A 27,747-nucleotide genomic window follows, 5' to 3' on the forward strand; every position below is an offset into this window, starting at 1 on the left:
ACACTGCAAAGTGTTAACACTAGCCCATTTCCTGGCCTAAATTTCTACAAATACCTAGAGACGATTAAATTTTGCTAGGCCAAAATTCCTAGTTTGTTTACTTCTTAAAAAAGTTGCCACTCCACTGATACATCTAAAATAATATCTCTCAGTACTTGATCCTGGCATTCTACGTAGGTTTTTGAGATACAATATTTCAATATCTCAGTAACACTGCACAGCCCAATCCCTTACTCTGGCGACTATTGCTCCAGGCTTTATTTTGTCAAAGGCACATGGTTTGAATAGCGATGGTAACGTTTCAGGTTTAGGATTTGGGTTAGGACTAGGTATAACAATGGGTTCAGGACCGGACTTTATATAGGAGTTCAGTAAGTGTAGGAAATTGACGAGGAGCAATTGTCGCAGGACCGTGTTAAGTCGATGTGACTGACCTAAACCAACTTCATGCCACTGATAGGCGTAATGACGAAGAGAGCTTTGTATGAAAAGTGATACTTACGACAGTTGAGCTCCTCGGGGGTCAAGTCGACCAAATTGCGCCCTCGCAGGTTCTCTGGGAAGTGGCAAGTTGCGGCAGCCTGCGTGTTTCTATGACGACTCGCATGTGATAACATCTGAATGAGGGACAGTAATCCACAGTTGCATATAAGCTGGTTGGAATCTAGTCGCCTGAAGAAAGACAAAAATGCAAACACAGTGAATCAGAAAATAAAGAGAGACAGTTCCTCTTTTTTTGTTTTTTTAAACTTTGCTTTCCTAGAATGACAAACCTTGTGGGGTATATACCCACTGAGCTCAAAAATGTTGTCTGCTGAGAGCAACATTGTTAAACGTTGCCTTTAAGCACTATACAAAAGCGGAATATTATTATTATGATGATTGATGCCGTGTGGTTGGACAATCATGTTATCACAAATCAAATAGAAGTTATTGGCAGCGGTGTGTGATGGCACTGGAAACAGGCTGTAAGGTATAAGGTAGTGCGTGACACAATGCTTTATTTATTCAATCATTGGGAAGTGATTAATGTACTTGGTGCCAATACATGCAGGTGCATCAATCGACTGAAACATTAAAAACTCTATCTGATCATGCTCAAAACTTAAAGAAATCTTTTCTTCAAAGACACTAGCTACACACTAGGACTACATATATATTTGTCATATGTTTGTGTTAAATGTTCACAAAATAAGGTATAGTAGCATCTGTATTATTAACCAACATTACAAGCAGGGATACAGACAGGGGTGTGTTTTTTTTTTTTTTTTTTTTGGGGGGGGGGGTGGGGGGGGGGGACTTGATAGCCATATTAAACAAAGGTATAATGCTGGTTTTAAAGCTACTATAATAGTAGCCTGGATATTTGTTTTCTTCAATTGAAAAGCACATATAAACACTGAGAAAGACTGATGAATGGACTGACAAAGAGATAGATAGAGAGAGAGAGAGAGAGAGAGAGAGAGAGATTCAACATATGTATATGTACATAGATTGGTAGATTTGATAGATAAATGATTTAGCTAGACTAGATACATACATAGATTGGTAGATAGATATAAATTATCTAGATGGATAGAATGATTGATTGATTGATAGAAAGACAGATTAATCAAAAGGCAAACATCTACATAAAAAAGAAGATCAAGATATGAAAAAAGTTTTTTCAATTAAAGACACGCAGCATACATGAAAATCAAAAATTGAACCAACCATAAAAAGAAATAGGAATACAAGAAATCACATTACAGTAAGTAAAACTTAAAAAACAAGGTTTCTGAAGAAGTCACGTACATGCCCAAACCACAAGTCCATCTGCAAAGAGTTGAATAAAATCCCATGCAGCATATTATCTTGATAAAAATGCTCCCTCTATTCACATCACTATGAAAGACACTTTCCTTGTGCACCACACCCAGAATAAATGAATTGATTTTAACCCCAGTCAAAGTGTCAGGTTTGGTTTAGATACTTGTCATTAACAATTTAAAGGTATTGAAATCAAATTGCCATAAATATATTCTAAAAAATGTTGGGGAGATTCTATCTAAATTTTGAAAGCAAAAAAGATTACATGAATTATTTGGGTATTTGAAAAAGGAAATACATTTGGCAACAGTTTTTACTAAAAATATGATTTGAAATTTGCCACAAACATCAATAATTTTTACAACTGACATTTTACAAAAAGGTCTTTTTTACACAGACCAACGACAATCTCCACAATATCATGCTGGCCTTTTTTGTTCCATCAATCATTACTTGCTTTTATTCAAATATTTTCCTCCAGGACGCTGTTATTTCTGCCATAAGTGTTTTCCAAGAGATATCTTACAGCTACAGACAGACACATTCTAATATTTCTGTAAACATAGGACTCTCAACCAACCTCATCCCCCCCCCCCATAAAAATGAAACCTCATAAAGTTCTCCAAATGTCAAATATTTACTATGGATATAGACGAAGGACAGACAGTTACCCTGCATTCAGCTATACGATCTATTCTAGTAGTCTGAATGTTATACAAAGAAACGTCATACACCAAAACAATGTACAGCAAAACGCCTGTTTAATGTGGGCATCAGTTTGAACAAACTTTCTGTATCGCAATGGTCAATGTAGGCTGAACGTTAATACACAGACAATGTATAAGGGGAGAGGGGGAGAGGAGAGGGAGGGAGGGGGCTAACTATGAGCTTACACTAATAATTAGCCATAAAGCAGCTGTCGTGTCAACTGTCCTCCTCAAAATAGTTTTCTTTATATGTTTCTTTAATATCTTGTTTTTTCGAGTTTGTACTCTCTTTTTGCTATTATGTTTCTTTTATATACTACCGGTATATTGTTTTTCTAGTCTTTTCTCTCTTCTGCTCTATAACGTTTCTTTATACAAGTCTCGCATGAATTTGTTACAGCCTGAACAGGCCGTCTGGGAGCCTGGATATGTCCGCTACTATTTACCCAATCTCAAAAGTTTAGTGACCTTTTAGCCTTAAGGATGTCATATTTCAAATCTCTGCTATGGAGCATATTTCTTGCTAGACACACTGAAAGAATAAATAATCTGACTCTGACAAAATATTGGTCTGCTTAAAATGTCAGTCATATGAATATTTGTGCACATTTGGACTGAAATAAATTTGTCTTTCATTAATATTCTGTACCTTCTGGTGTATATACATGACTCTCAATCTCATGCAAAATTTAATATACATTTTTGATTCACTGGAACTCTTTGAGTTTTAGAAAAGGTGAAATTTCTTGGGATGCAATCTTTGTTATTCATTTATATTTTTAGAATGCTCTTTTTGAGCTTTCTAAAGCTAAATCAATCTCTCCTCCAGAGTTTTAGATCACTGCTCTTGTTAATGTCTAACTGCTAAGTCTGTATACATCAACTCAATTGTAAAGGACAATGTTCAGGGGTAGTTTTCACTCTGTTTGGTTGTTCAATCATGTTAACAATGCACACTATAGGCCAGTGGCGTAGACAGGTTCGTACACCTGGGGGGGATGACTCAGGGGCGGATCTAGCTTTTTGCTAAGCGGGGGTTGACCAAAATAATGACGATGCGGAGCATCGTCCACGAGCCGCGAAGCGGCGATCCGATTTTTTTGGGGGTGTTTATTTGAACCCCGTAAGTGATGTTTTCCTGGCATCTATTAACACAATGGAGACCATAAAAAGCAGTGCATGATAACGTCTTTTTAAATAAAGTAACAGTTAACTACACAGTTATATCCAGAGTTATCATGTGTTTGGTTAAGTTACCAGATGAGTTGAATATCTTCTCACAATATTTGCACTTGAAAGGGTTTCTCTCCAGCGTGCGTTCTTTTTTCTTTCTTTTTTTCTTTTTTTTCTTCTTTTTCCCCCCTTTTTTTTGGGGGGGGGGGGGGCGCCCAAAGGGGGGGTTAAACCCCCTAAACCCCCCGTAAATCCGCGCCTGTTTAATGTTGTGGTTATCTTTAGGTTTCCAAACCACAAGTTAACCACAAAATACCGTCTGAATTGGCTTTCACCGTGTGAATGCGGCTAATAACAATAAACACAATTACAATAATGATGAGGATTATTATTATCATCATCATAATTATTATTATTATTAATATTATAATTGTTATCATTATTATTATTACTATTATTATCATCATTATGACTTATTAAGTAAGCAAATATCATTCCCCAAAACCTGGGGGGGATGATTGTACATGCCATCCCCCCCACCTTGTGAGGTGGGGGGGATGCATCCCCCTCATCCCCCCCGTTGTCTACGCCCCTGCTATAGGCTATCTACAAGGCAAAGGAAAGCATCTTAAAATTCTACACAACAAACAAACTAACACAACAACAAGAAACATAGATATACATACTTTACAATGACATAAATATTTCAAGTTAAAAATGATTACGAAATAAGAACATGCATTTCATCATGCGTCACAAATTTTCATGCAAAAGCCATCAAGCAACATAAATATTACAAACAGATCCTTGCCTGCTGAGAAAAGAAAAGTGTAAAATCATTTTTTGTTTGCTTTTAATGAAAATAATCCTATTTGAGAAAACAAATCTGAGACCTTTGAGCAGTAGCCTCCTGGGTCGGTGTAAAGGGGATGAAATGGTTTATACTGTTTCGGAAATTTGAAAGAAACAACAGATATTTTGGATTATGTTATAGTACATTTTGTGATCTAAAGAATTAAATATCGGATGACCTCAAAATTAGTTGAACACCCTTTTGATTCTCAGCAGACAACATAAAACAAACAAACAAATAAACAAAAACATGATGGTTAAACTTACAATCGTTTTAACGACCCTAGTCCGTAGAACGTGCCTGGTTCAAGTATGGATATATTGTTATTGTTCAAAAACCTGCAAAAATAGCAAGCAATATGTTAGTAGTTGAAACAAAACAAAATTATTATAATAATGACTTCATTGGAAGAGCTTCATTGCTAGGAACACTGAATTCAAAATTTTGGAGTTTGAGCAGATTTCATTTATAGTTTTTATTGTTTATTTGTAACTGCATGAACATGCCATGAAAAAATATCAGCCAAAGTTAACATAAATGTGCCGAAAATGGATACAGATGCATTTCGCAATGAAAATCTTCATTTATGCATACTAAATTTGAATATATCGCATGTCATATATATATGTACACATATCAAAATCAATAGATTAGATAATGCTGTTATGTAATACTTAATATGACTAAACTAAGACTAGAAAACAAGTATGTCTGAGTATGCATGTCTCATTATTGAGTAAGCAACTTGTAGAGTTAATTTGATAAATTTTAAATGCAAAAATATGGATACGTTATCAAAACATAAAATCTAGAGCATGAGCATCAGTATGCAAATCATTGGTGCAACCTTTAGCATAGATATATAAATTAATATGACATTTAAAGTTCTGTAAATGCATCTACTGTTACATTATACATTAAGTTACAAAAGAAGCAAAGTACCGGTACGGTACCCAAGAATTGATAACTAAGCACACAGTTCTTCGACTTAACAAGAATTATACTAAACCTCAAAAATTTGGTGTAAGAAAAATGGGGTAACTTAATAAACTTTCTCAATCAAACTCTAAAGATTTCAATGACTTTGTTTAATTATCTAAAGATAAAATGAAAATTTTAATAGATGCAGAATATTGAATGTTTCGAAATATCTAACGTACATACCGAAAAAGGAGGCAGTAAGGATTTTTGTCATTGAAAGCGAATATCAATCTCTCTAACTTTTACCAAGAAAACGGTGCTTTGCAAAATATGTCTCCGGACTCTGTCTTTGAAATATGAATTTAGCCCATACTTTGGAATGGTTATTTTGTTTAAATGATGTGACCAGTATGTATTATTGTTATACATCTGAAATGTATAAAGACATTATTGATGGATGAACAGTAGCACTGTTGAGAGGTAAAAAGATGTTAAGCCAATGTGAGCTCATGAACTTAGCATCTTCTTGTGCTCAACTGGCTTTTTGGAGTGAACATGCAAAATTCAACGTGAGTGGACTTACAGCCTTTCTAGCGAAGGAAGGTTACTAAATGTCCCAGGGGGTATTTTCTTGAGTTGATTGGAGTAGAGATAAAGCTGCTCCAAATTATTGAGCCCCTCAAAAGCCCTCTCCTCGATGTCAGCAATCCTATTTTTGTAAAGATATCTGCAAGAGAAACACAAAAATATCATAAGGGGAAAAAAGAACTATATTTCAATTTCACAGATTCATTAATCTATAACTTAACGGGAAATCCAACCTTAAAGGGGCACGTTCCCGCCAGTGTAGTTATCCGAACATGCCATCTGCGTAAGAGCCGTATTCTGTTGGTGTCAATAGGTAACTATAGCACCGTCCGCCAGCACGTACATATTTTGAACGCCCTCTGGAATAAGGGGAACATGCCCCTTTAATACTTTTTAATAGCAATCAATGAGACATGCAGAGAAAAAATCAGAGAAGTAGACAAGAGAAAGTTTAAAAATTAAACAATAAAGAGGTTTAGAATTTGTGAAATTTGTTATCACTATATACATCTGGGAACTTTAAATTTGCTGAATCAGTAATGTCACTATGATGTGGTCCTTGACAACTTTCCTATCTGTTCCATCTCATATAATGACTGAAATATCTGTTTCTTTTCAAGACGTATGACTCAGCTAGGAGGGTCTTTCCTTTTTTAGAGGACGTACATTAATATACTATCCATAATATATCTTGAGTAGCGCCCAAGGGAGAAGGCACTTGGGAGAAAAACAGAAATTAATGATGTTTTTGTACAAAAGATGGTGATATTCAAGATGATGTATAGCCTTTAATAGCCAGCTCCCAATCTTACTTAGATCTAAAACAATTTTCGTACTACCGGTACTCAAGCAACATGAATACTTTTGAATTCTAAACTAATGAATTCTCCTCTGTCTAAAAATGGTTAATATTTAAGATAATGCATAGCTCCCGAGTTTGCTTATCTTTAAAGGTATTACAAAGTTTTGGGAAATTTTGAAAAGTGGGTGGATAGCGATTCGTTACAATTTTAATATGTTTGGATGCCCCTGTGGATGTATTAAAAACACTGGAAATTTTAGCCACTAAAACACTTCTGTCTTACCCTTTATTTTGTTCATTCCTATATTGTTACATACATGTCTGTTGTTAAGCATCTTTCTATTTTGTTAATTGTTCATTGTATATGTTAATTAAGCGCTTTGTATCTACTTGTAGAAAAGGCGCTATATACAAATGTTCATTATTATTATTTATTATTCTGCTTTCGAGAAAAATTGAATATAAAGATTTACCGGTGCTCCCGGTAAATTTTTGATAAATTTCAAATAGCTCCTACGGCCGTACAATGGTAGCTGCGACCATGAAAATTTCAGAATATGTAGTTGTGGTATATTATTTCCGAACGAGAATAGCTAATCAGTCAATTTTAGTCAATAAACATTGTTTTATAGCTTGATTAATATCTTGACCTTGAGAGGGAGCTATTCAACATAAAGTGTTTATTATTTACAATTTCATAACTTTAGAGTCGATTTCGACCGCGACAACGATCACTGAATATTGTAGGATCGTATATGCTTCCAATATGTTCATTTAAACCAAATTCATGACCCCATACCAAAACTTTGTAATACCTTTAACAATTTTCATTCTACTCGAGCAACATGAATACTTTTGAATTTTAAACAAATGTACTCCAATCCATTTGAAGTAAATAGACAAAATTGTACTCACAAATATTTGAGGTGTCTAAGGCCTGAGAATGCTCCTCTGTGAATCCTTCTAATGTTGTTGTTATTGAGGAGTAAAGTGCTGACATTAGGAAGGTTTCTGAACGAACCGGTCGGGATCTCACTGATCTGGTTGAACCTTAGATCCCTGTAGAGGAAGAAAAGAGAAATATGAAAAGAATATTAACATTGATAATGAAAAATTAAGATGTGTTAGTTTCAAAATCTTCTTAAAGGCCCACTGTACTACTTGTAGCTACTTGCTCCATCTATATAGAAAACAATGCCTAGTCCCCCATGATCCTCTTTTTCTTATGTTATTTGAGAGCTGAGTTGATGAGATAGCCACCTGTCAGTGACCTTCCTGGGTGGTATAATCCATCCTAGCCAAACTAGTACAGACGGTCTTCACAGTTCTTATAGGAGGCGCGATGGCTCAGTGGTAGAGCAGTGATCTCATAACCGTGAGGTTCCAGGTTCATAACAAGTGCTCTTTGCAGTAAGCCATTCATCCTTATTACCAAGTCCCTCGGAGAGGAGTTAAAGCTGTCGGTCCCCTGGTTGTTTACTTACAAGCATATAAATACTTTCTTAGCAGTCAGGTGAAACAATCATTGATCATCATTGCTCATCATTATCATCATCATCATCATCACAGTTATTATCAAACATGGTTGCCAAATTTCCAGCTGGCACCAAAGTGTGCACTCTCTCCTCTCCCTGGGGATTTTTTCTATATTTTCCATGCTTTGTCCTAATGAAAACATACAAGGCAATAGCATGTTGTCAATTAGAATCTCTTCCTGCATTTCTCCTATTATCTCTTTGGTACAGAGTGGCGAATATATTAAAATGTCTTTGCCACAATTAAGATTCTTGTCCTGGACCTAATATTATCTGATCATGCAGTTTAATCTAGTCAGAATGTACGTAAATGTTTCCCTGTTTAGGACAGATGGAAGAGCCTACAAAGGATCAACTGGTTCAAGTTCTTGGAAATCTATATCAATCGCATTTTAAACGTTCATGTTACCATGTTTACCTATTTAGTACATGTGTAAAAGTAATCACAGTTTGCCTCCTGTGGGAGCTGGAGGCGTGCTCAACACAGCCCCAGAGTTTGACACGCGAGCAGAGTCACTGTGCAAGCGAGGTATGTATGCACACGCCACAATGTCAATGGGGATAAGAGAAGTTAAATATAATCATGTCCATTCATAAATGTCTACCCCACATCCTGAACATAAAACCTACTAAACAATACATCAACTACATCCCACACTATCATGACAAAGATAAGTAAAACAGGAAGTGAGGGTGTGAACAGTGTCAAGGAGCTGAGGTCTGTGAGGGCTGCGGTTGGACTTCACCAAGCTCCCATTTGGTCCAAACCTGTCAAGACTTTGTATTAATCCCCTTCATTATGGAACCTAGATTATTCTCAAAAGAACAGCATGAGGGCAGTGTGTCAGGACTGGAACGGAGAAACATGTGTTGGTGATCAGCAGCACAAAACTGAGAAAGTCAAGGTCATATTGTAAAGTCATATTTTTAGGTGGACAATGAATCTTCGGGCACCCTGTAATTTATTACTTTTGGCCAAAGATATGAATGACATTCTTTTAGAGTTCCCTGCTTCATTCAAATTACAGAGACAGTCGTAGTTGACTCTTGAGTACTTCAATGACCATTCTGTGTACCTTGTAATTATTAGGCCAATCTTGTAGAGAATCAGTATCACTGAGAACGATTATTTCAGAAATGTTTGTGAAATTGCGCTCAAAACCATACAATGGAGTGACTTTTATTGGCAATTCCAACCAGTTTACCATGAAGCCATATACAAGGTTTCACCATCAACCTTCCTGTCTCCACTTTTAACTCCAGGTTTAGATTTGTGGTTTTAAACATTGTTATTATTATTACTTACTCGTGTTTAGGAAACTTTAAGATAACTTGAAGAAATTAAACGAGAGATCTTAAGGTTAGCGCAATAACTATTGAGGCTCACTTCTTATTTCTTTGTTTTGTATAATTCTGCTGTGACAAGATCTTTGTTATTGTTCAACCAATGGAAAGACTTTTTCTGTCATATGACAGATGAATCAATGAATTCAAATTACTGTGAGCAAGGGGGGATCCTCACTTTAAGCATGCTTCCTGTTATGTGACATGCAGGAGGAGTTACTTTGAGGTTATGGGACTCGGGAGCTTGTAGTTGAAATGACTGCTTGCCCGGCTTGCAGTTAAACTTTTAATACATGTTTCGGTTTTGTGTGAATAAATGTTTGCTAAGTACTGGATCGTTAATGTTTATGACTTTAACGTTTCCCAAACGTAAAGTACAAAGCTACGACTCTCCCATGTGAACATATATCTTCTGTCCATTTCTAGATGTTATCATCCTGCTGTCTGTTCACATTTTTACGACTGTGTTTGTGACTCCTAATATTTGACCTTGACCTTCTGAGGTCATGGGTCTGGTGAAGTGGCCTCCAAGTGAAACTGAATACAAACAGATCTCATTCATAAATGTCCACATGCATAACAATACTTGATACTAGTTCTAATGCAGCAGGAGTATATCATCTCCCTTTTGACATAAAGTCAATATTTTCAGTGTCACTTTTTCAGTTTTCTTGGCAATTGATGAATGAAAATAATAGCAAGCAGCTTTTGCTCTCTGTACATCATTAAGTATTTTGTATTGAGGATTTGTACTTTTATGTACAATTAACAACTCAATTATTCATATCTATTTATGCTCATATTTGCTATTTTGTTTTTTACCCCTCATTCTCATGTTTTCTCTAATTGCCCTGTATTGTTTGTTATTCATTGATGATCCTCTGTTATTTATATATGTTGTTTTTATTAAAGGTTAAAATGAAGATTGAACTGGACTAGTCTATGTGTGCTTGATAGATCTTAGGTAGATGTAGACCTAGTCTAGCCTGGCTTCAGCTCAACCCATTTTGCAGCTTTCACAAATATACCAGAGTTTTCCTACATTTTATGGCATAAAACAACTTCTCCTCCATAGAAGCCGGAGCAGAGTTTCACAAAACCGTCATTAGTACAAGTTCGCTGACATCCCATTTAAATGCATGTATTAAAATCAACATATGCTTTAATGGGATGTCGGTAAACTTGCACTTATGACAGTTTCATGAAATGATGTCCAGGTTACAAAACATGATCTAGCAAAACTCCACACTCTAGATTGGTATCTGGGTCATTCAGGGGCCAAACTGATTCCTGAGTCTGATTGAGTAGCTGATATTTGAGCCAGAAATCATACAAGTTTTCTATGCCATAAATCTTCCAAATCTGTATGGTAAACTTACAATGTAGGCCAGTGACTTCAAAAGAGATCCTTTCCTAGCTTACTCTGCTCTCCACACAAAATATAAAAATGTAACCAAGTTAAGCTAAAGTTAGTCTCCAATACCAGACATGTTTTCATCCAAGAGACCGGTTTACTAACATATTAAAATTTATGGATGTTTCTTTCCTGGCGACCTAGTAACAAGTTATTCCAACAACCTGTTATTAATGAACGAACTATACAATACTTGGAATCCGGTCTGCATGAATTACTTATTGCTAGGGAAGGCAAGCCTCAGGCAAGCTTTCAGTTTGTCAAGAACAACCCTTGTTTAAAAAGTAATCATACAATTAAAATGTTAGTAAACCAGTATATTCAAATATAAGCACTGATATGTACCAATGTTTGTTGTACCCCCCCCCCCCCACCCCTCCTCAATACTGCTTTACAAATGAGAGGGGTCAAGTTCGTCAACCTTTTGGAAGCAAGGGTTTCACCTCGAGAGATATCAATGAAGAGAAGAAAAAAAATGGAGAAGATGAGTTAAAGCTTATCTGCCGTAGTTTACAGGAGGGATTAGACTGCCCTGCAAGGTCACTGGACAGGTGATTATCTCATCAACTCAGCTCTCAGTTAACATAAGAAAAAGAGGATCATGGGGGACCAATGGTCACCGATTAGGCATTGTTTGTTACATAGAGGGCGCAAGTAGCTACAAGTAGTGCAGTGGGCCTTTAACAGACAAAGAATAAAGAGGTGAGCAGTGGAACAAATTACTAAACCATTTCAATTCCAAAATTTTATGTGTCATTCTTTCTTTCTATGTGTTCTGTAATCCTACTTGCTTGGAAATGCTCTTGGAAACAAGAGGTCTGCGATTTGTGGACCTTGAATTTATCTTTAACAGTATCATGTAAAATACAAAACTTTACATGTGAACCAACCAAGTGTGCCCACAGTTGATAACAAAAAGTGCATTGTTTGTACATGTGTTCCTTATTCAACACGGTATGAAAGGAAATAACAGATACATGTCAATTCCTGAGTAACCTTTATACACTAGATTCCTCCATCCCCACACCCTAATCTGAAGGCAAATACTTCATTCTTTACCACCCATGTGTGAAAATATTGTTTGGCTTTCATTATTCCACAGTGATAATGATGAATAGTGGATATCAGTGGATATCCATCATAACATGAGGTAAGCATATATGCCTCCCCCAATTATTTTGTAGTGTTGGAAATCAATCATTTCATGCATGACACTTTAAAAATCTAGCCCACTACACGTGTCCTTAGAAAAGATATATTTCAGAATGTTTGGTCTCAACATGCTATTTCATATACAATTTTTCTAAATAGTGCTCTAAATAGAGCTGAATACATAATTGACTATGTCTACAAATATATTATTACCCCAGTCACTTGCCCGCACACAATGTTTGCACATTCTCCACTCCCTGGGTAGCATTTAAGCCAGTGCTGTGGTCAACAATGACCAAATAATCAGCACTTTAGCGGGCTGAACTAGTCATAGATTGCTCACTTCCCTAACCAAACCTGGGGGTGTTTCACAAAGATCCTAAGTCAAACTTAACTCTAAGTTTGACTTTAACATTACAGAGAGCCATTTGTAGCCTCAAAATATAATATATTCAAGAGCGAAAATTCAATAATTTTTAGACTTTTTGTAAATTCATGAAATCTCCTTGATAACTAGAAAATATGAATGATTTGGATCAACATTTTATGCCTTTTAAAATAACTTTTACAAAATATTTTCATAGATGCTAACAGCTTTCCATAATTGTTAAGTTCAACTTAGAGAAAAGTTCAACTTGGGATCTTTGTGAAACACCCCAGACTGCTACTGTACATGACAGGTAATCAGTAGGTGTACGAGGGTCTGCAGATAGCAAGACTACCATCAAGCCATTGTAAACACAGAGCCAGGCTCCAGGAGAGGATTGAAGCGGTGTTGATTTGGTATCCAAGACCACTGTCTTTCTGAACTTGAACGGTGAGAAGTCTAAATACAAGAGGAATATAGGTCGCAGGTAACTACCGTTTGGAAAAGTGATCTTATGATTGGGACTTGCTATTTGTATACTGTTGCCATACTTCTTCAATTATAGCAACTTCTGACAGGTCATTCAAAGCTACAATCGAAACAAGTATTGAACATGTAGGTGTGCTTCATCAATCGTGGGTTCTGTAATTGGCTCGTTCAGAAAACTAGATTGAAGTGCATTCTTAAAATATCATTGCTATGATTCTGATAACCCTCACCTACATGTATGAGTCCAGATACAGTGTATTCCACACTTATAATCAACATTTCAAAATCTCTGTTTGATTGTATAGATCCACTATCTACGAACACTATAGCCTATAGGCCTGCTTGCTTCACCAGCTGTCAGTTGAAAGTCAGCAGTCAATCAAGAATTGATCAATAAATCAAACATTGTCACAATCTTATTGACTTAATCATGCAATCTCCAAGACAGACTCTCGCAAAAATACTATTCACCATGATTTTTAAAAAAGCATGTACCTTCTTTCACGACCTTAGGCCTAACAAAAAAAGATGTTGTATTGCCCTTTGCGACCAACCCACAAATCTTGAAATCCATGGTCGTATTTTTTAAAAAGTTTGTTTTTTTACTGTTTTTTAGAGAAAAAAACTATTAAAGCATTCAAAACTGACAAAATATCAGCCCAAAGAGGGCGAAAAAGAAAAAAAAGTTTTAAAACCGACAGACCAACCCATGTTTTGGCACCTAAAGGGCAATACAACATTTTTTTTTAGGCCTTATACATTTACATAGAGAGTTTGATTGACATGTCATTGAAATCTACTCACTGGCATCTAGCCAGCAGAGACCGCTTGAACTTGGACCTGGGTAACATGAACTTGTGTGACATTCAAAGAGATTTCTACCGGCTACAAGTAACAATAACAGGTGAAGAGGGATGTGGACTTAGTGAGATAAGTGAAAACATTTGACAATCTATTAAGATGTGTCAATTGCACCAAAAAATTGAGAGCATATTTTGGTGAATTTGAGCAGAGTAGCCAAAAATGATGTAAATTTCACATAAAATGAGTACGGTATAAGGCAAAAATCACAATGAAGTCTGTTGAAGACATGTATAAGTGTATACAAGTTCTAACAGGTTAGACAAATTCGATTTGATGTATAAAACTTATATTCAAAACTTGTTTCAAAAGCATAAAAACAGCTTAAAACACAAATTGCACAGAAAGAAGTCGAGGCATATCATAGATCAGATAAATTCCTTGTGATAGTATGAATTTCTTTCACAGAATTTAGCATCCTCCAATTCCCCTCCTACTAGATTTCTTGTTGTCGCTGGTAGCGTTGCCAGCGACAACAAGATTTTGGCAGTCAGGTATTCTAGGACAACAGCCATGATCTAAATGATCATCGCATCTTCATCTAACATTCTACACAACAAACAAGAAAATTTGCTCCTTTTGTGAGTGATTCCAATTCCTAGTAGCTTTATGCTGTAATATACAATGAACAAGTAAGTAAATTTGAAGTTCAAACATTGAAGTTCAAACAGTGGATTTCTGACTCACGTTCCTTCAGAGATTCTAGCACCCTTATTACCATTGATGATCATCCCAACCGACATAGCCAATTGTACAGGATATAGAAAGCCACCTGACCATTTATGACTGCACCATGACCTTTGACCTTGGCTAAACTGTCCCCCTGGAGCAGTGGGTGAGGTGCATGATAGGGGTGTATTGTCAGAGCCAGGTGGTAAGCACATTTACCTGCTGACCTTAGATGTCCTTAGCATGTAGGGCAGTGGGATCATGGTGGGATGGATACACCATGAATCTACTAGTACTAACATAGTACAGTAGTAGGTCTCTCCATGGATACACTTAAAGTGTAGCCATATGAAGTGCTGAGATCTCTCTCTCTCTTTCTTCCTTTCTTTTTCACTCTTTCTCTCTCCCTCTCTCTCTCTCTCTCTCTCTCTCCTCCCTCCCTCCCACCCCCACTTTCTCCCCCCCCTCTCTCTCTCTCTTTCTCTCTATCTCTCACTTTAACCAATAACATACCATGGGAACGGGCGGTACTGTAACATCAGACCTTTTTGCAAATTGCAAACATTACCTAATGTCGCAGTTGCAAATTGTAATACAACTGTAATTCAGTGCTGTGCTTCATTGTTTGTGGTACAGGTCCTTTCCAAATCTGGAGATTGAACCAAGCATAACATTTGTGAAAAGTTTGGGTGAAGATGACGTTCACCTCGTTCTCTAAGATCAAGAATAACTGTCCTTTGAGTTTGAGGACTGTCCTACCTACATCATGATCACACCCTCTGGTGAAAGCTAGAAGGGTGCTAAGTTACTCATATACTTCACAAAGAGTTAACAACCTTCTGGCTCTCAGCAGACAATACTGCAAGACGTCTGGACAATGTCAGACACAGCACTTGAATTTGAAAGAACATTATCTGAACATTCAGGAGGTGTAAAACCAAATTTAATTTTCTCTTTTATCCCTCCAAAGTCCTTTCAAAGCTATGATCTATTCTGACGCATTTCTAGTCTATTTTTGTAATACATCTATCTATCAACAACAACAGCAATAAAGGCTCTTCAATGTCACATCACATTAGCTTGTCACATTACTGTAGTATGTCAAATTTTATGTCTTCTTTACAAGGACAATTTCAAATCATCCATGAAAACCTAGTTTTTATGAGCAAATGATATCCACTCTAGACACATCATACCCATTGCTCATCTTTGACCACCTTGTCACTCCGTTTAACCATAAAACTGTTATGGAAATTATTTTTGACACATTTTTTCACTTAATTTCCTTTGACCTTCCACCCGTTTGTCTTTGCAAAAACATATTTGACATCATGTCAGAACATAACATCCACCTCATCCGTCATATATTAATCATCTACTTTATTTTGAACAGCAGCCTTAAATTATGAACAGTTTACTTCAATAACAAGTTGCTTTTAATGACAAAGGAAAATGAGAAAGATGCAGATCAGTTTGAGAGAAATCTAAGGGTGCGTTTATCTACCAATTTTTTGCCTAGAATTAGGTTTCTCAAATGTCTTTCAGGCAAATTTTTAAGTGATAAACGCAAAGCCTTTTTCAAACGTCTTTAGATATGGGCATATTGTAACGCCAAAAAAAAGTGCGTTTCGAATGTGACATACAGCCAGAATCACGTTTCCGAGATATGATAAACGCAAAGCTGTTTTGAACCCCACATACAAATTGGACCTTCCCAGGTTAATTTCCGGTTTGGCGGCTAGCGCGCGCCATGTGTTGTGTCATGTTGTTGTACAAGCATGTGTGTGTAGTTGACCTCCGAGAAACTGTCTGCTTCCCGGGTCAAACGTCGCAAAGCAGCTGCGCAGAGACAAGGCCTTTATTTTGAATCGCGAAGAGACGATAAACGTGACATCCCGCAAATCACGTTCGTAAAGTGGGGTTCAATATGGACATATCGTGGCAAGACACGATAAACGCACCTGAAGAAAGGCTAGGTAGGCTGTTCTAAAACCTAGTAGCTTTCAACTAGGTTTAAAACCTGAAACCCTGACTTCAAAAGCACATGTATATTAAATTTGAGTGCAATTGGCCATGACTCATTTATTTCAAGTTGATTAACTTCAACAGAAGCATCATTCTTTCTTTCTAAATAGGAAAGGGAATTGAAGAAAAAAAGAGAGGAAAAAAAGAACAGACATTGGGACTTGAACTCTAATTTACTGACAAATTACAAGTAGTAATTCAATCAAAGGGTAATCAAATACAAATCAAATGACCGTGAACATTGGTTAAATGAGATTAACTTTGACTTCTAAAGTCATGTCAAGAGAGAGAGAGAGAGACTGTATTTGACTTGTCAACGAAGTCAGCATTAAAGGGTTCATATACATGTGTAGCTAGTGTTCAGAATAATGGCCCTTGTGCATTATCTAATTGTTATAATCATATCAATAAGACAAATGGCAAGTTCATTTCTAGACAAATCATTTCATACTTGTCGTAGTTACATTTACATTATAAAGCACTCAATACTATGCTGTGTACAAAGTTATCAGCGTCCCACTGTTAGTTATGTTACCATGACAGGGCGCGCTCTAGCATTCAAGGACAGTTTTTCTCCTGGGTACTCATTTGCATATGCTTCTCATGGGTGGAGAGTGGCAAAATATATTCCAATGCTAGTGCTTTGGGACAGATTTTTGAAGCCCCTATCAAGTGATTCAGTCATGAAGTCTGGAGAAAAATATCCACTAGACCATGACTTGATTATGATTTAGTTTAAAATCATACTGGTAAAAGGTTCTTTTTAAGATCTTTGTCAAATCAGTCAATTATTCAATATCATAGTCAAATAATATTTTGTTTACTCCACTTTTCACATATTCATGTACGTGCATTGAACATGATTTTCATCTTCCTACACTAACAAAACTTCTACTTCATCTGTCAAACATAAGTCAAAGGTCTAAACAAGTCTTCATTTTCTTCAGATTGCAATTGGCACTGACAACAGACTTGAGGAAACAAACCCACTCCACGCCTACACACAAATCGTAAACAAATTGGCATCACCAAATGTCTAAAACGTCTCACTCTTTCTTAGCGCATGGCAAACAAATATCACATCTGCAGCAATTTGATGAATTTAGCACTGGAACTTGAGGGTATACAATCCAACATGTTTTATATCTTCTTTCCATTATTTTGTATTTACTTTTCTTATTTCTGTAGTCTTTCTTTGTTGTCCTAGGGGTGCGGTCATGAGGGTTATGATACAAAAGAACAATTTTCTAGGGGCTTACCGTATGAACGGTATTCTCAGCATGAAAATCAATTTAAAGCAGAGAAAATTAATTTTTGTTTGCAGAATCTCTTTCTGGATTTGCTTTAAAAAAGCAAGATTCCATTATGTCAGTCTTGTAGTGATCTTGCCAGAGCTGAATCACTTACCACTCCTCTGCATTTTGTTCTCAAAAATTTGCTACTTTCATACATTTCAGTCCCCCCTAAAAAGAAAAATTGAAAAAACAGCAGCTAATTTCCTCTCTCAAGATAGTCAACAATCAACTTCCCAACTTGTTTACAGTCAAGTTTAAAACGTACAGCAACTGTTCCTTTAATTTCCAACAAACAATAAAGGAATTCTTAGCCAACGCAAATCAAATTATCATTAGAACCAGCTGTCTACCATTATAGTGGTCTTGAAATAACTGGCAGAGTGGTTGGGGTCACAAACCACAGGCTCCATGCATAGGGCCAATGCCATTGCAATCATTTATCACCCTCTAAATTCATATCATATCCATTTGTCATGCATAGTATACATCCGAAGAATATCATTAGTGTCACAGAACTCATAAGAATGTTAGAGTGATAGTCTACCTACTAATTTGACATGATTCTAGGATACACATCATATCTATAGATTATTTCTGGAGCATTTCTGGAGCTCTCTGTGCCCCTCTGGTGCTATGCCACTGTCCTACATACCGGTAGTCAATGGAGGGAGAATTCCTGTCACCAGTGCCTCCTGGTTCCTTACAATTGTCCACAATTACCAATGGATTGGGGGTGGGGTGGTGGGGGGGGGGGGGTTCTCCTGTGCCTCCCTGGGGTTACACCACTTTTAAATGCTACCAATTGAGTGGGAGGGGGGCAGTGCAAGTGCATGTTTTCCTCCTGATGTTATATCGATAGTTGATCACCATGATCAGCTGTAAGGGGTGGGGCCGGGGGAGGGGGGAAATACACATTTTTCCGTATTGCTGTGTATATAGTGCGCACCCCACCAAGCCTCCCGTGTGCTATGCCACTGTAAGATATAATCTGTGTAGGCGTGGAGTAGGTCCGTTTCCTTGTCAGTTCTATTCACATACCGACATACAAAGAAGAAATTCATACCTTCGACAGGCTAAGAAAACTAACTCCTTAGGCCTAAATACACAAGTATGCCTGGCAAAGAGCAAATAAGTGGAGCACATGCATATGCACACTATATCTTTGGGAAACAGCACAAATTGTATCAAATGGTTTGCTTCAAAATTTACAGCAACACTTCCTAGAATATCAAATTACCTCTGATATCCCTATTTCCCTACATTTTATAATTACATTTGTAACTTTGTTTAGAAACAACACATGTACATGTAAGCCTAACTATTGAAATTGTATTAGATACCATGTCTATAATATACAACGAAAACTGCTCCCAAACAAGACTTGTTCATCAAATCTACAGGACAAATGAAATTGTGTTTATGTTTTCAACAATCAAGATCTGTATCAGCAATATCAGCCACACTTTGAACAAATGACAGTTTGTACGGGTTGACTGAACACACTTTTCTGGATAAATATCAAGCTGTCAATTCTTGCACGCGACCGATCGACCGACCCAGGCAGCTCCCGTAGGTCGACCAGAGAATTGTCATGATAGAGAAGTGGTATTGTGGTTAAGACAATGACACAGCCACAAATGGAAACTTGAATTATGGCAAAGACCAATTGTCTCCATACAAGGAGGATATTAATAGAAATGCTCTCGGTGGAATTGTTCCGTCGTCGACTGCATTTCACCCCAGCACTCATCCGGTTGACTTTTAAGAAAGCCTGATATAGATTACATTTCGTCCTGTACTTGTATTAACCTCAAGTCTTGAAGTACTTTACAACGTCATTTTGAGAAACTTGTATCCCTGTATCTTCTCGTGAATTGATTAACCAACACTACATGCCAATCAACTTCAATTAAATATACAATCATTCCAATTCGGTTGGAACACTGAATATCACTTGGACTCTGTAATCAAAGAGAATTATATGGCACAGGTAAAATATGTTTCATTAGTCTTTTCTTTCTTGTTTTCAATACTTTCCTCCAACTTCCTCATATTATCAAAACTTCCCCTATGCAGCGACCATCTTATGTGTATCCTCCTTTCTTATACCACTCCATTCATATTATAATCTACTGCTTTCACTTCAGTCCTAGCTCTTTCCATTCTTTAATTTATTCTTAAATCCATATTTGAATTAAAGCAATTATCTCAAAATTAACTATATACATATGGACCTAGACATGTTTAGTAACTAAACTTGTGAACTTTCTGTGGGCCTCATGACATTAACCTATTGCTTGAAAGTCTCTAGGCCTATATATATATATATATATAATAATTAAAAAAGCTCTAGGGAAGAACCATTGCACATAACATAGTCTGAAACCGAATGGTTTAATGCATACCAATCATAAGAGTCATGCTACAATCGTAATAACATATTTGTAAATTTTTAACAAACATAAAATCACACATAATCATAATGAAATGTTCATGAATACATAGATATACAAAATATTTGGCACAATGTGACCAATGCCTTACATCTATCATACAAATATGAGCAGAAAATAGAGATATCATTCTCAACCCTTAATACCTCCCAAACATTAGTGTTCTTTAAGGATCTAGACCGAGCCCCCTAATCGGACAATATTGTAGTGAGTATTGAGATGGGGAAGCAGAGCTGAAATTCAAACCATATGTCCTAAGACTCCAGGGCATTCCACTGCAGCCACTAGGAGGCTCCTCTGTCTATCATAATTTGTTGGGAATTATCAGAAATAATCTCAAATAAGCACCAATTTTTTTTATCCTCCCCCCCCCCCTCCACACACACACACACACACACACACATGACCCCCTGCTGGTGGAGTGGAGTTCAACCATGGACCTACTACGAAATCTAGTGCTCATTCAGAGTTGTTTAGTATCTTTAGTTATCAGGGTTATTGTTAGACCCCCTGTAAAAACTATATTTAAACTTTTCTAGCGCCATATTTTGAATTGCAATAGGCTGTTGACAAACCACAAATATTGATTACTTAGATGTCTATATTTTTGCTTGCTTTTTTTTTTTTACAAATCTGAAAATCTGAAGATCAGTTGTTATCCTTGTTGGTTCAGAGGCTTGTAAGAAAATTGGTCTGACATAGCTCCTCTTTACAACATAATCTACCACTCCACTGTCAGTTTTTGTAATTTAGTAATTCCATTATTCTCGCTAGGATTTGAGCTTGACTGAAATGAAATTGAACAAGGTGGGGGCAACAACATTGAGGAAAACAGCAGAGAAGAAGAGCAGAGAGCATTTTTACCCCAAAAAACCATCCTGAATGAAAAAGAGCTCCCTACTAAATATAATTTCTGTCAATGGTTTTACTGGATAAGATCATTAACTGGACAAGTCAAGATTTGCTTTAAGAGTAGCCCCTGAATCATATTTATGTCATAATCAACCATTCTGCTTTCTGGATTTTATAGATTTTTCAGATTTGCAACTGAGGCAAGTGGCTTCATGATATTGCGAAGCTTATCCATGAGAAAACTATTTCTACAAGGCCTATAAAAAAAAGATGTTATATTGCCCTTTGCAACCAACCCCCCGAAAATGTATTAAAGCATTAAAAACTGAGAAATATCAGCCCAAAGAGGAAGGAAAAAAAAAATTCTGACAGAACGACCCATGTTTTGGCACCTTCAGGGCAATACAACATTTTTAAATTTTTTTTTTAGGCCCAATACATGCACTGCCAAGTGAGAACGGGGCTTTTGATAAAGGCTAATGAATTGAAGTTCAAGCGTCCATCCCATGAGAGCAGCGCCCTCTATACAGGTCTTTCCCCTGTATGAATCACCCTTCCCGACGATGGTAGAAGAAATGATAACATTCATGTTGAAGGTTCATTATCACATCTACCTTTTCCTCAGTATCCTTGTCTTCCAATCTCACCGGCGCACTGTTTCCTGATCAATGACAGGAGAAGTAGAACAACTTCTGCTCTGATTAAAAGTCATTAAAGTTGAGTTTCAAACCCAAAACAAAGTAAAAATAGGAAGATCAAAGAGTGCTGAGAATGACATGCCACGATACTTATAAATGGGCCCCTGCTAAACAAGACAACCATACACCCCAGCAAATGGAATATTGTCAAAGGCCACTGATATATAAGCAGATCATATTTTGTCTCTCCTCTATATGCCTGCTCTAAAGTTGGTTCAGTATATTTTAAAACTTCTTCCCCTCTTTCATTTCATACTGGGTACCTACATGTAGGCCTATAGGCAGGGATATCTACAGCAGTATGGAGAGGGTGTGTCAAATCAAATTAACGAACAAGTTTGCCAGAATTTGTCCAACAGCAATTGTTTAATCACATCTGCTGACAAAGCTCCAAGAATGAGGTCCTTGGACAAAAGATTTTTTTGTTTGTAACAAAATCCCTAACTACATGTAGCCCATGCAGTAAATGACAACTCTAAAGCTATATATGATATTATGAAAATGCCTAAAACTTCCCCTACTGTAGTAAGGCAATTGGTGCATCATTTCCAATATACTTCAGTGTTCCTCTCACAGAGAGCAATTACTGGTATTTTACAAACTGATTTTTAACCATGAAATTAATCTGAATCTCACATTTTGTGGCAGATGTGTGCCTAAAATGTGGACTTGAGCTGACAGGTAATACATGCTCGTTTCATGAAGTCTGTGAAAAAAGGGTTTAAAAGGTTGATCAACTCAGCTCATCTTTTATTCTGTTCTCAAAAGGCCTGTCCTCATCAGACCGAAGTTTAAAAAATAACCCGCTATTTTCAGACTCAGGATATTTTCCTGAACTTCGAAATTGCGTCTTCACCAGACCGATACGCTCATCACAAACTAGATGAAGACCAAGATTTCTTGGGATATTTTCTCGACCAAATGACCTGCTAATTGCAACTCCGGGCTGATGAAGACGCAAATTAGGTGGATAATTTGAGATCAGGCTAGTTAAAAAAGCGGGTCATTTTGCAACTTCAGTCTGATGAAAACAGGCCTAAAGGTCCTTACAGACCTATCCCTGCAGCTAGACCCCCAGGTGCTGTGGGAGTCATCCCCATGCCGGTATCTGTCAAGTCTAATACTCGTCTAAAGAACCGGCAGAATGACTCATTGTGATGGTTCAATATTCAAAACCTACATCTTATATCGTGATCTGAACTACTTTCTCACCTTTTATTTTCGAAATCACATGTATTCTGCTAGAAATTACTTTATTACCAGCCTACATATACTTTACTGATCTCTGAGAAGTGTCTAACTTTTGTTTTTAAGTGGCCCAAACATTGTGGAGCGTGTGTGCAGCACTTTGTAACTGCAAGGAAAAGGCGCTATATCAAATATCTTTTGGATTGGATTGGAAAAGTAGAAAACACACTTTCAAATAGCTCAGGATTGTGCTTTACTTGTAATTTATCGATAAAAAGCAAAGTTAGATAAAATTCATTTTGGAGTTTACCAAAACTGTTGGGCTTTAAATCGGGTATCAAGCTGCCATTGACTATCAATGATATGAGCAATGTACTGGGTTTCTCACCTGCACAATCCATCAAACTTCACTTTCAATATAAGCAAGTCGTTTGAATAATGAAAGTACATCTTCATTCCACTAAATGATTTCTTGGTAAAACCCACAGCTGTCTGTTTGGTTTTCACCTTGAGGATTATGTATGCATCTTCCCCTCCTGGGCGATGTTTCCTCACTAATTGACTTTATCAAATCCAATTATTTGACTCATCTGCATGTTATACAGGCCAGGAGGTTAATTTCCATAGCTTTACTTTAGACGTGTGTCACATGATGTTGTATCAGTTGTTTGTAATTACAGGATGGTTGAGTCGGTCGCCTTTAGTGATTGCAGACTGCATGGCAGGGTGATTTTTGGAAAGTGACCACCAAACGGGTGATATGTCAATGTCTAGTGGTCTAAGCACTAAGAAATTCAACAGTCGTTGGATGTGGGGTTAATCCCGACAAGGCACTAATGTCCTTGACAAGGCATTAATCTACATTTGCCACTCCATACCCAGGAAAAAATGGGAACCTGGAAGGATAACAAAAGCTTTCATGTTAGTAATTGCCATGCCCTTACTGTGACCATATAGTAGGAATACTCCCTAGGGAGTGGAGATGGTGCACATTGTGGGTGAATGAATCCGATGGCCAGGGTAATAATATATATAAAGCGCTTATAGAAGGTACTTCGTATTAAGCGCTATTTAAATCCAGATTGTTATTATTATTATTTACAGAGCAACAAACATTCTAACTGGTTTGAACTTACAGTGTCACAAATTTGAAATAAAAGTGAGAAATAAATGAGTTCCCATATTAGCCTCTGGACAATCACCGTAAACAACTATCTCCCTAGGACAATACCCCCCCCCCCCCCCCCCCCCCCCCGAAAAATATTTCCTAGTTAAGTATCTACAAACCCCCATAAGTTCCCCCACCATCTAGACAACTACCCCAATGATATCCCCCCCCCCCCCCCCCCCCCCCCCCCCCCCCCCCCCCCCCCCCAAAAAAAAAGCACTATCCCTGGTTTCCCATATTGATTGTAAGATATCATAAGCAAGCAAGATTTTTTTTGGAAATTACTTATCCATTTTGTATTGTTTCTCAATTTCTCAAGGACAGCTATAAATTCATATTTGAAAGCAATTAATTATAATCAATTTTGGCAGCAAGAGAGTGAAAGTAAACATCTAAAAAGAGTATACGGTATTCATCATTTAATTGATTTCACTCGGGATTGGTGCCAGAAGTTTATCCCACGATAATTAACTTCTTAAAGAGAAATGATTAATATGAAAATAGTAGGGATCATGATAAAAGTGACCTATAAAGGGGCCATGCCATATTTTGGTTAGTCCTATTGTGCATTGTTGTGGTGCAGTTAATAAGAAACTCAAGAATTTATATTCAGTCCCAATAAATGACTTAGCAAAGAGCATGCAGGGGGCTAATTCATTTAGGGTTTACAAAGAAAGATGGGACACATGCAAGACGAATATTAATACCATGTGTATTACTCACTGAACTCGAGTACAAAGGACTTGATTTTATACAAGTAATATCACAGTGTATATGATCGTTGGTCATCTTTGCCAGTGTAACAAAGACCCCGTTCTCATTCACTTCGTTGGAGCGGTCTAACTAAGACCCGTTCCTCAGGAGCAGTTCTTAGGTGAGTGAGAACGGTCAAAGTGGTCCAGGAAGTAGACTTCTGGACCGCTCCAGAAGACCTACTCGGGAGGTGGTCTTGAGGAACGGGTCTTACTAAGAGCGGTTTGGACCGCTCTAACGTGCAATGTGAACGGAAGCGTAGTTTGGCCGGAAGTGAGCTAGTGACGTTCCGTGCGAAACATGTAGTACGGTACATACGGTTTGTATTCTGCGCGAAAAAAAATTGACCTGCTGACCTGAGCTGCCATAGCAACAAGACCACTTTGACTCGTGGAGCGGTTTGAGCCATAAAAAACTGCTCGGAGTGTGCACGCTCGCAAACCGTTCCTCAAGACCCGTTCCTCTGGAGCGGTCTAACTAAGACCACTTTCAAAGTGAGTGAGAACGGGGTCAAAGAATGAGTGACCTGGACGAAATATGCTGGAATATTTGAAATTTTAAAGAAAAAAATATAAAATATATTATTTTCTTATCATATGCTACTTTAACACTGTCAATATTTTGTTGTGGTCTCTACATTGAAAGCTACTCTTATCTTTTACCTAGCATCCTTTGACTTGCATCTTGGCAAGCTAATGCAGGCAGCTAGTTTCGTTTACCATGTAATCATATGATCGTAATTGTATCTTCGTATCAAAAGGGAAATCCAGCCTGATATGAAGTTGGTTTAAATAGAAGCTAAAAAATAAGAGAAAAAGGTCAGTGGAAGGTCTGATAAAAAAATAAGAAAGTTATGAATTTTTGAAGTTGCGATCAATCAAACACAAATTGGCAACTCCTGTCTTGCGAGCTCCTCTCCCATTAATTTGCTCTGTACTAAAAGAAGGAACCTTACAGTATTTCAGTGAACACAAGTTTGTGTATCCCAATATTTCATGAATCATCTCAGGTACTGTAACCCGACTGATAAGAAGATGTAAACTACGAGTTATGAGAGTTGAGAGGGGTGAGAGCCATCAAGCCAACGAGGGATTCTAACCGGTCCAGCCAGACCTAGACGAGCTAGCTAGCTCAAAGGTCTAGCCAAATATTTAAAGGTCAAAGTCATTGTCAAAGAACAATCTTTATCTTCTCCAATCTCAATTAGATCAATGAATCGAGAGCGAAACTACACATTTGAAGTTATTTACTAGCCATTTCAAGAAAGTATCGACCGTGGTAGGGGGTAAAATGTCTGAAAGATGCCAAAGCATCTCAAAAATCGAGGAATAAAAAAAAAAAATTATTTTGTTTAAAAAATCTTGTTAGACTGAGATGAAGCATGCATAGTACCAGGTATAGGGTTATCAACAAAATTGTCTCTCCCTTTTAACTGATGCTTTTATTCCACACTGACCAAAGTTGTATAGGTACAGTTGAACTCTGAGAAAGTTTTCCTCAGGGACATTGCATGTCTGACATATAAAAATACCAGGTCGAGTGAGACACCAACGTTTTGACAAATTAATTAGGGCCTTTTCATTCACACAAATTATGATACATAACATGTCTAAGAAATATGTTTTCTACAACACTCTTTCATGTAAGGAAATGTACTAGCTTATAAAATCTCCAGTTGCCGTAGATAGATTCTGTTAATTTTTGTTAGCTAAAGATTATGATAATAACAATAGTGAACATAACATACATGTAAGCTTCAATAGAGGTGTGCAAATTATTACCTTGATATTCATTCTGAAAGCTATTACAAGTGCCACACTGCATTTCAAGGACTAAGCCTGCTAGAAACACAACCAACACCAGAGTTGAGAGAACAAGTACAGATAAAATACTTGTCTAATGCTACGGTCACAAAGGTTCGTACGAACGATAATTTCGTACGAATCTCCCTGTTTTTCCATTGTTTTCCCGAATTTCCATTGTCTGAAAATCGTTTGTACGGCATTCGTAGCAGTTCGTAATGGCGTTTGTGACCGAGGCTTAAGGTACATCCGGCATAGATTAAAACCCATTCAACACCTGGGTTGAGAGAAACAAGTGTAGATAAAATACCTTCTCTAAGGTACATCTGGCACAGATTCACACTCTCCACCTCTTGTTTAAGATTCATATGATACATTCAACTGTGATTTGATGTTCTCCTTTAGGCCAGTCAAGAGATCGAAACTCCAAATCAACTAGGAAGATGTCATATCATAGTAATGTGTCACCGCTCTCTGGAGTCCATGTATGACAAACCTCTCTGGTATGTTTATACCAGTGTTGCATTGAATGTATACATTACATACATCAAGGGAACATTATATCCCTGGAGGTACATCTATCATGAGGACAGGTTAGGGGGTAGTAACCTTGAATCAAATATGTAATAGCTAATCATAAAACAACCAGGTCTGTAGCTGCTTTAACACTGCAAGAAGAAAATCATCAATTTTTCTCACATCCCAGTGATTCAGCGATAGTTGCTAACTACCAGTAAACACAACGAACCAAAATTTTAAAAATCCACCTCTGGAGTATGGATTTTGAAACAGCGGCAGAAATGTACCTATTTTTGTAATGTAAATGCCT

The 27,747-nt window shown here is 37.2% G+C and overlaps 1 protein-coding gene across 1 annotated transcript in view; it reads right to left on the reverse strand.

Annotated features, from left to right (window-relative positions):
* Nucleotides 1-7,947, reverse strand: part of LOC593243 (peroxidasin homolog) — a gene marked incomplete at its 5' end in the record, with an annotated part of 37,322 nt that extends 29,375 nt beyond the window's left edge. Inside the window, 4 exons of the mRNA XM_030983743.1 lie at nt 503-672; nt 4,809-4,880; nt 6,047-6,190; nt 7,769-7,947. Of these exons, the coding sequence (XP_030839603.1) occupies nt 503-672; nt 4,809-4,880; nt 6,047-6,190; nt 7,769-7,947 (565 nt within the window). The remainder of the gene's footprint in view (nt 1-502; nt 673-4,808; nt 4,881-6,046; nt 6,191-7,768) is intronic.
* Nucleotides 7,948-27,747: the final 19,800 nt, after the last annotated feature.

Source organism: Strongylocentrotus purpuratus, unplaced genomic scaffold, assembly GCF_000002235.5.
Source record: "Strongylocentrotus purpuratus isolate Spur 01 unplaced genomic scaffold, Spur_5.0 spur5_scaffold_13, whole genome shotgun sequence".
NCBI classification, from domain to species: domain Eukaryota; kingdom Metazoa; phylum Echinodermata; class Echinoidea; order Camarodonta; family Strongylocentrotidae; genus Strongylocentrotus; species Strongylocentrotus purpuratus.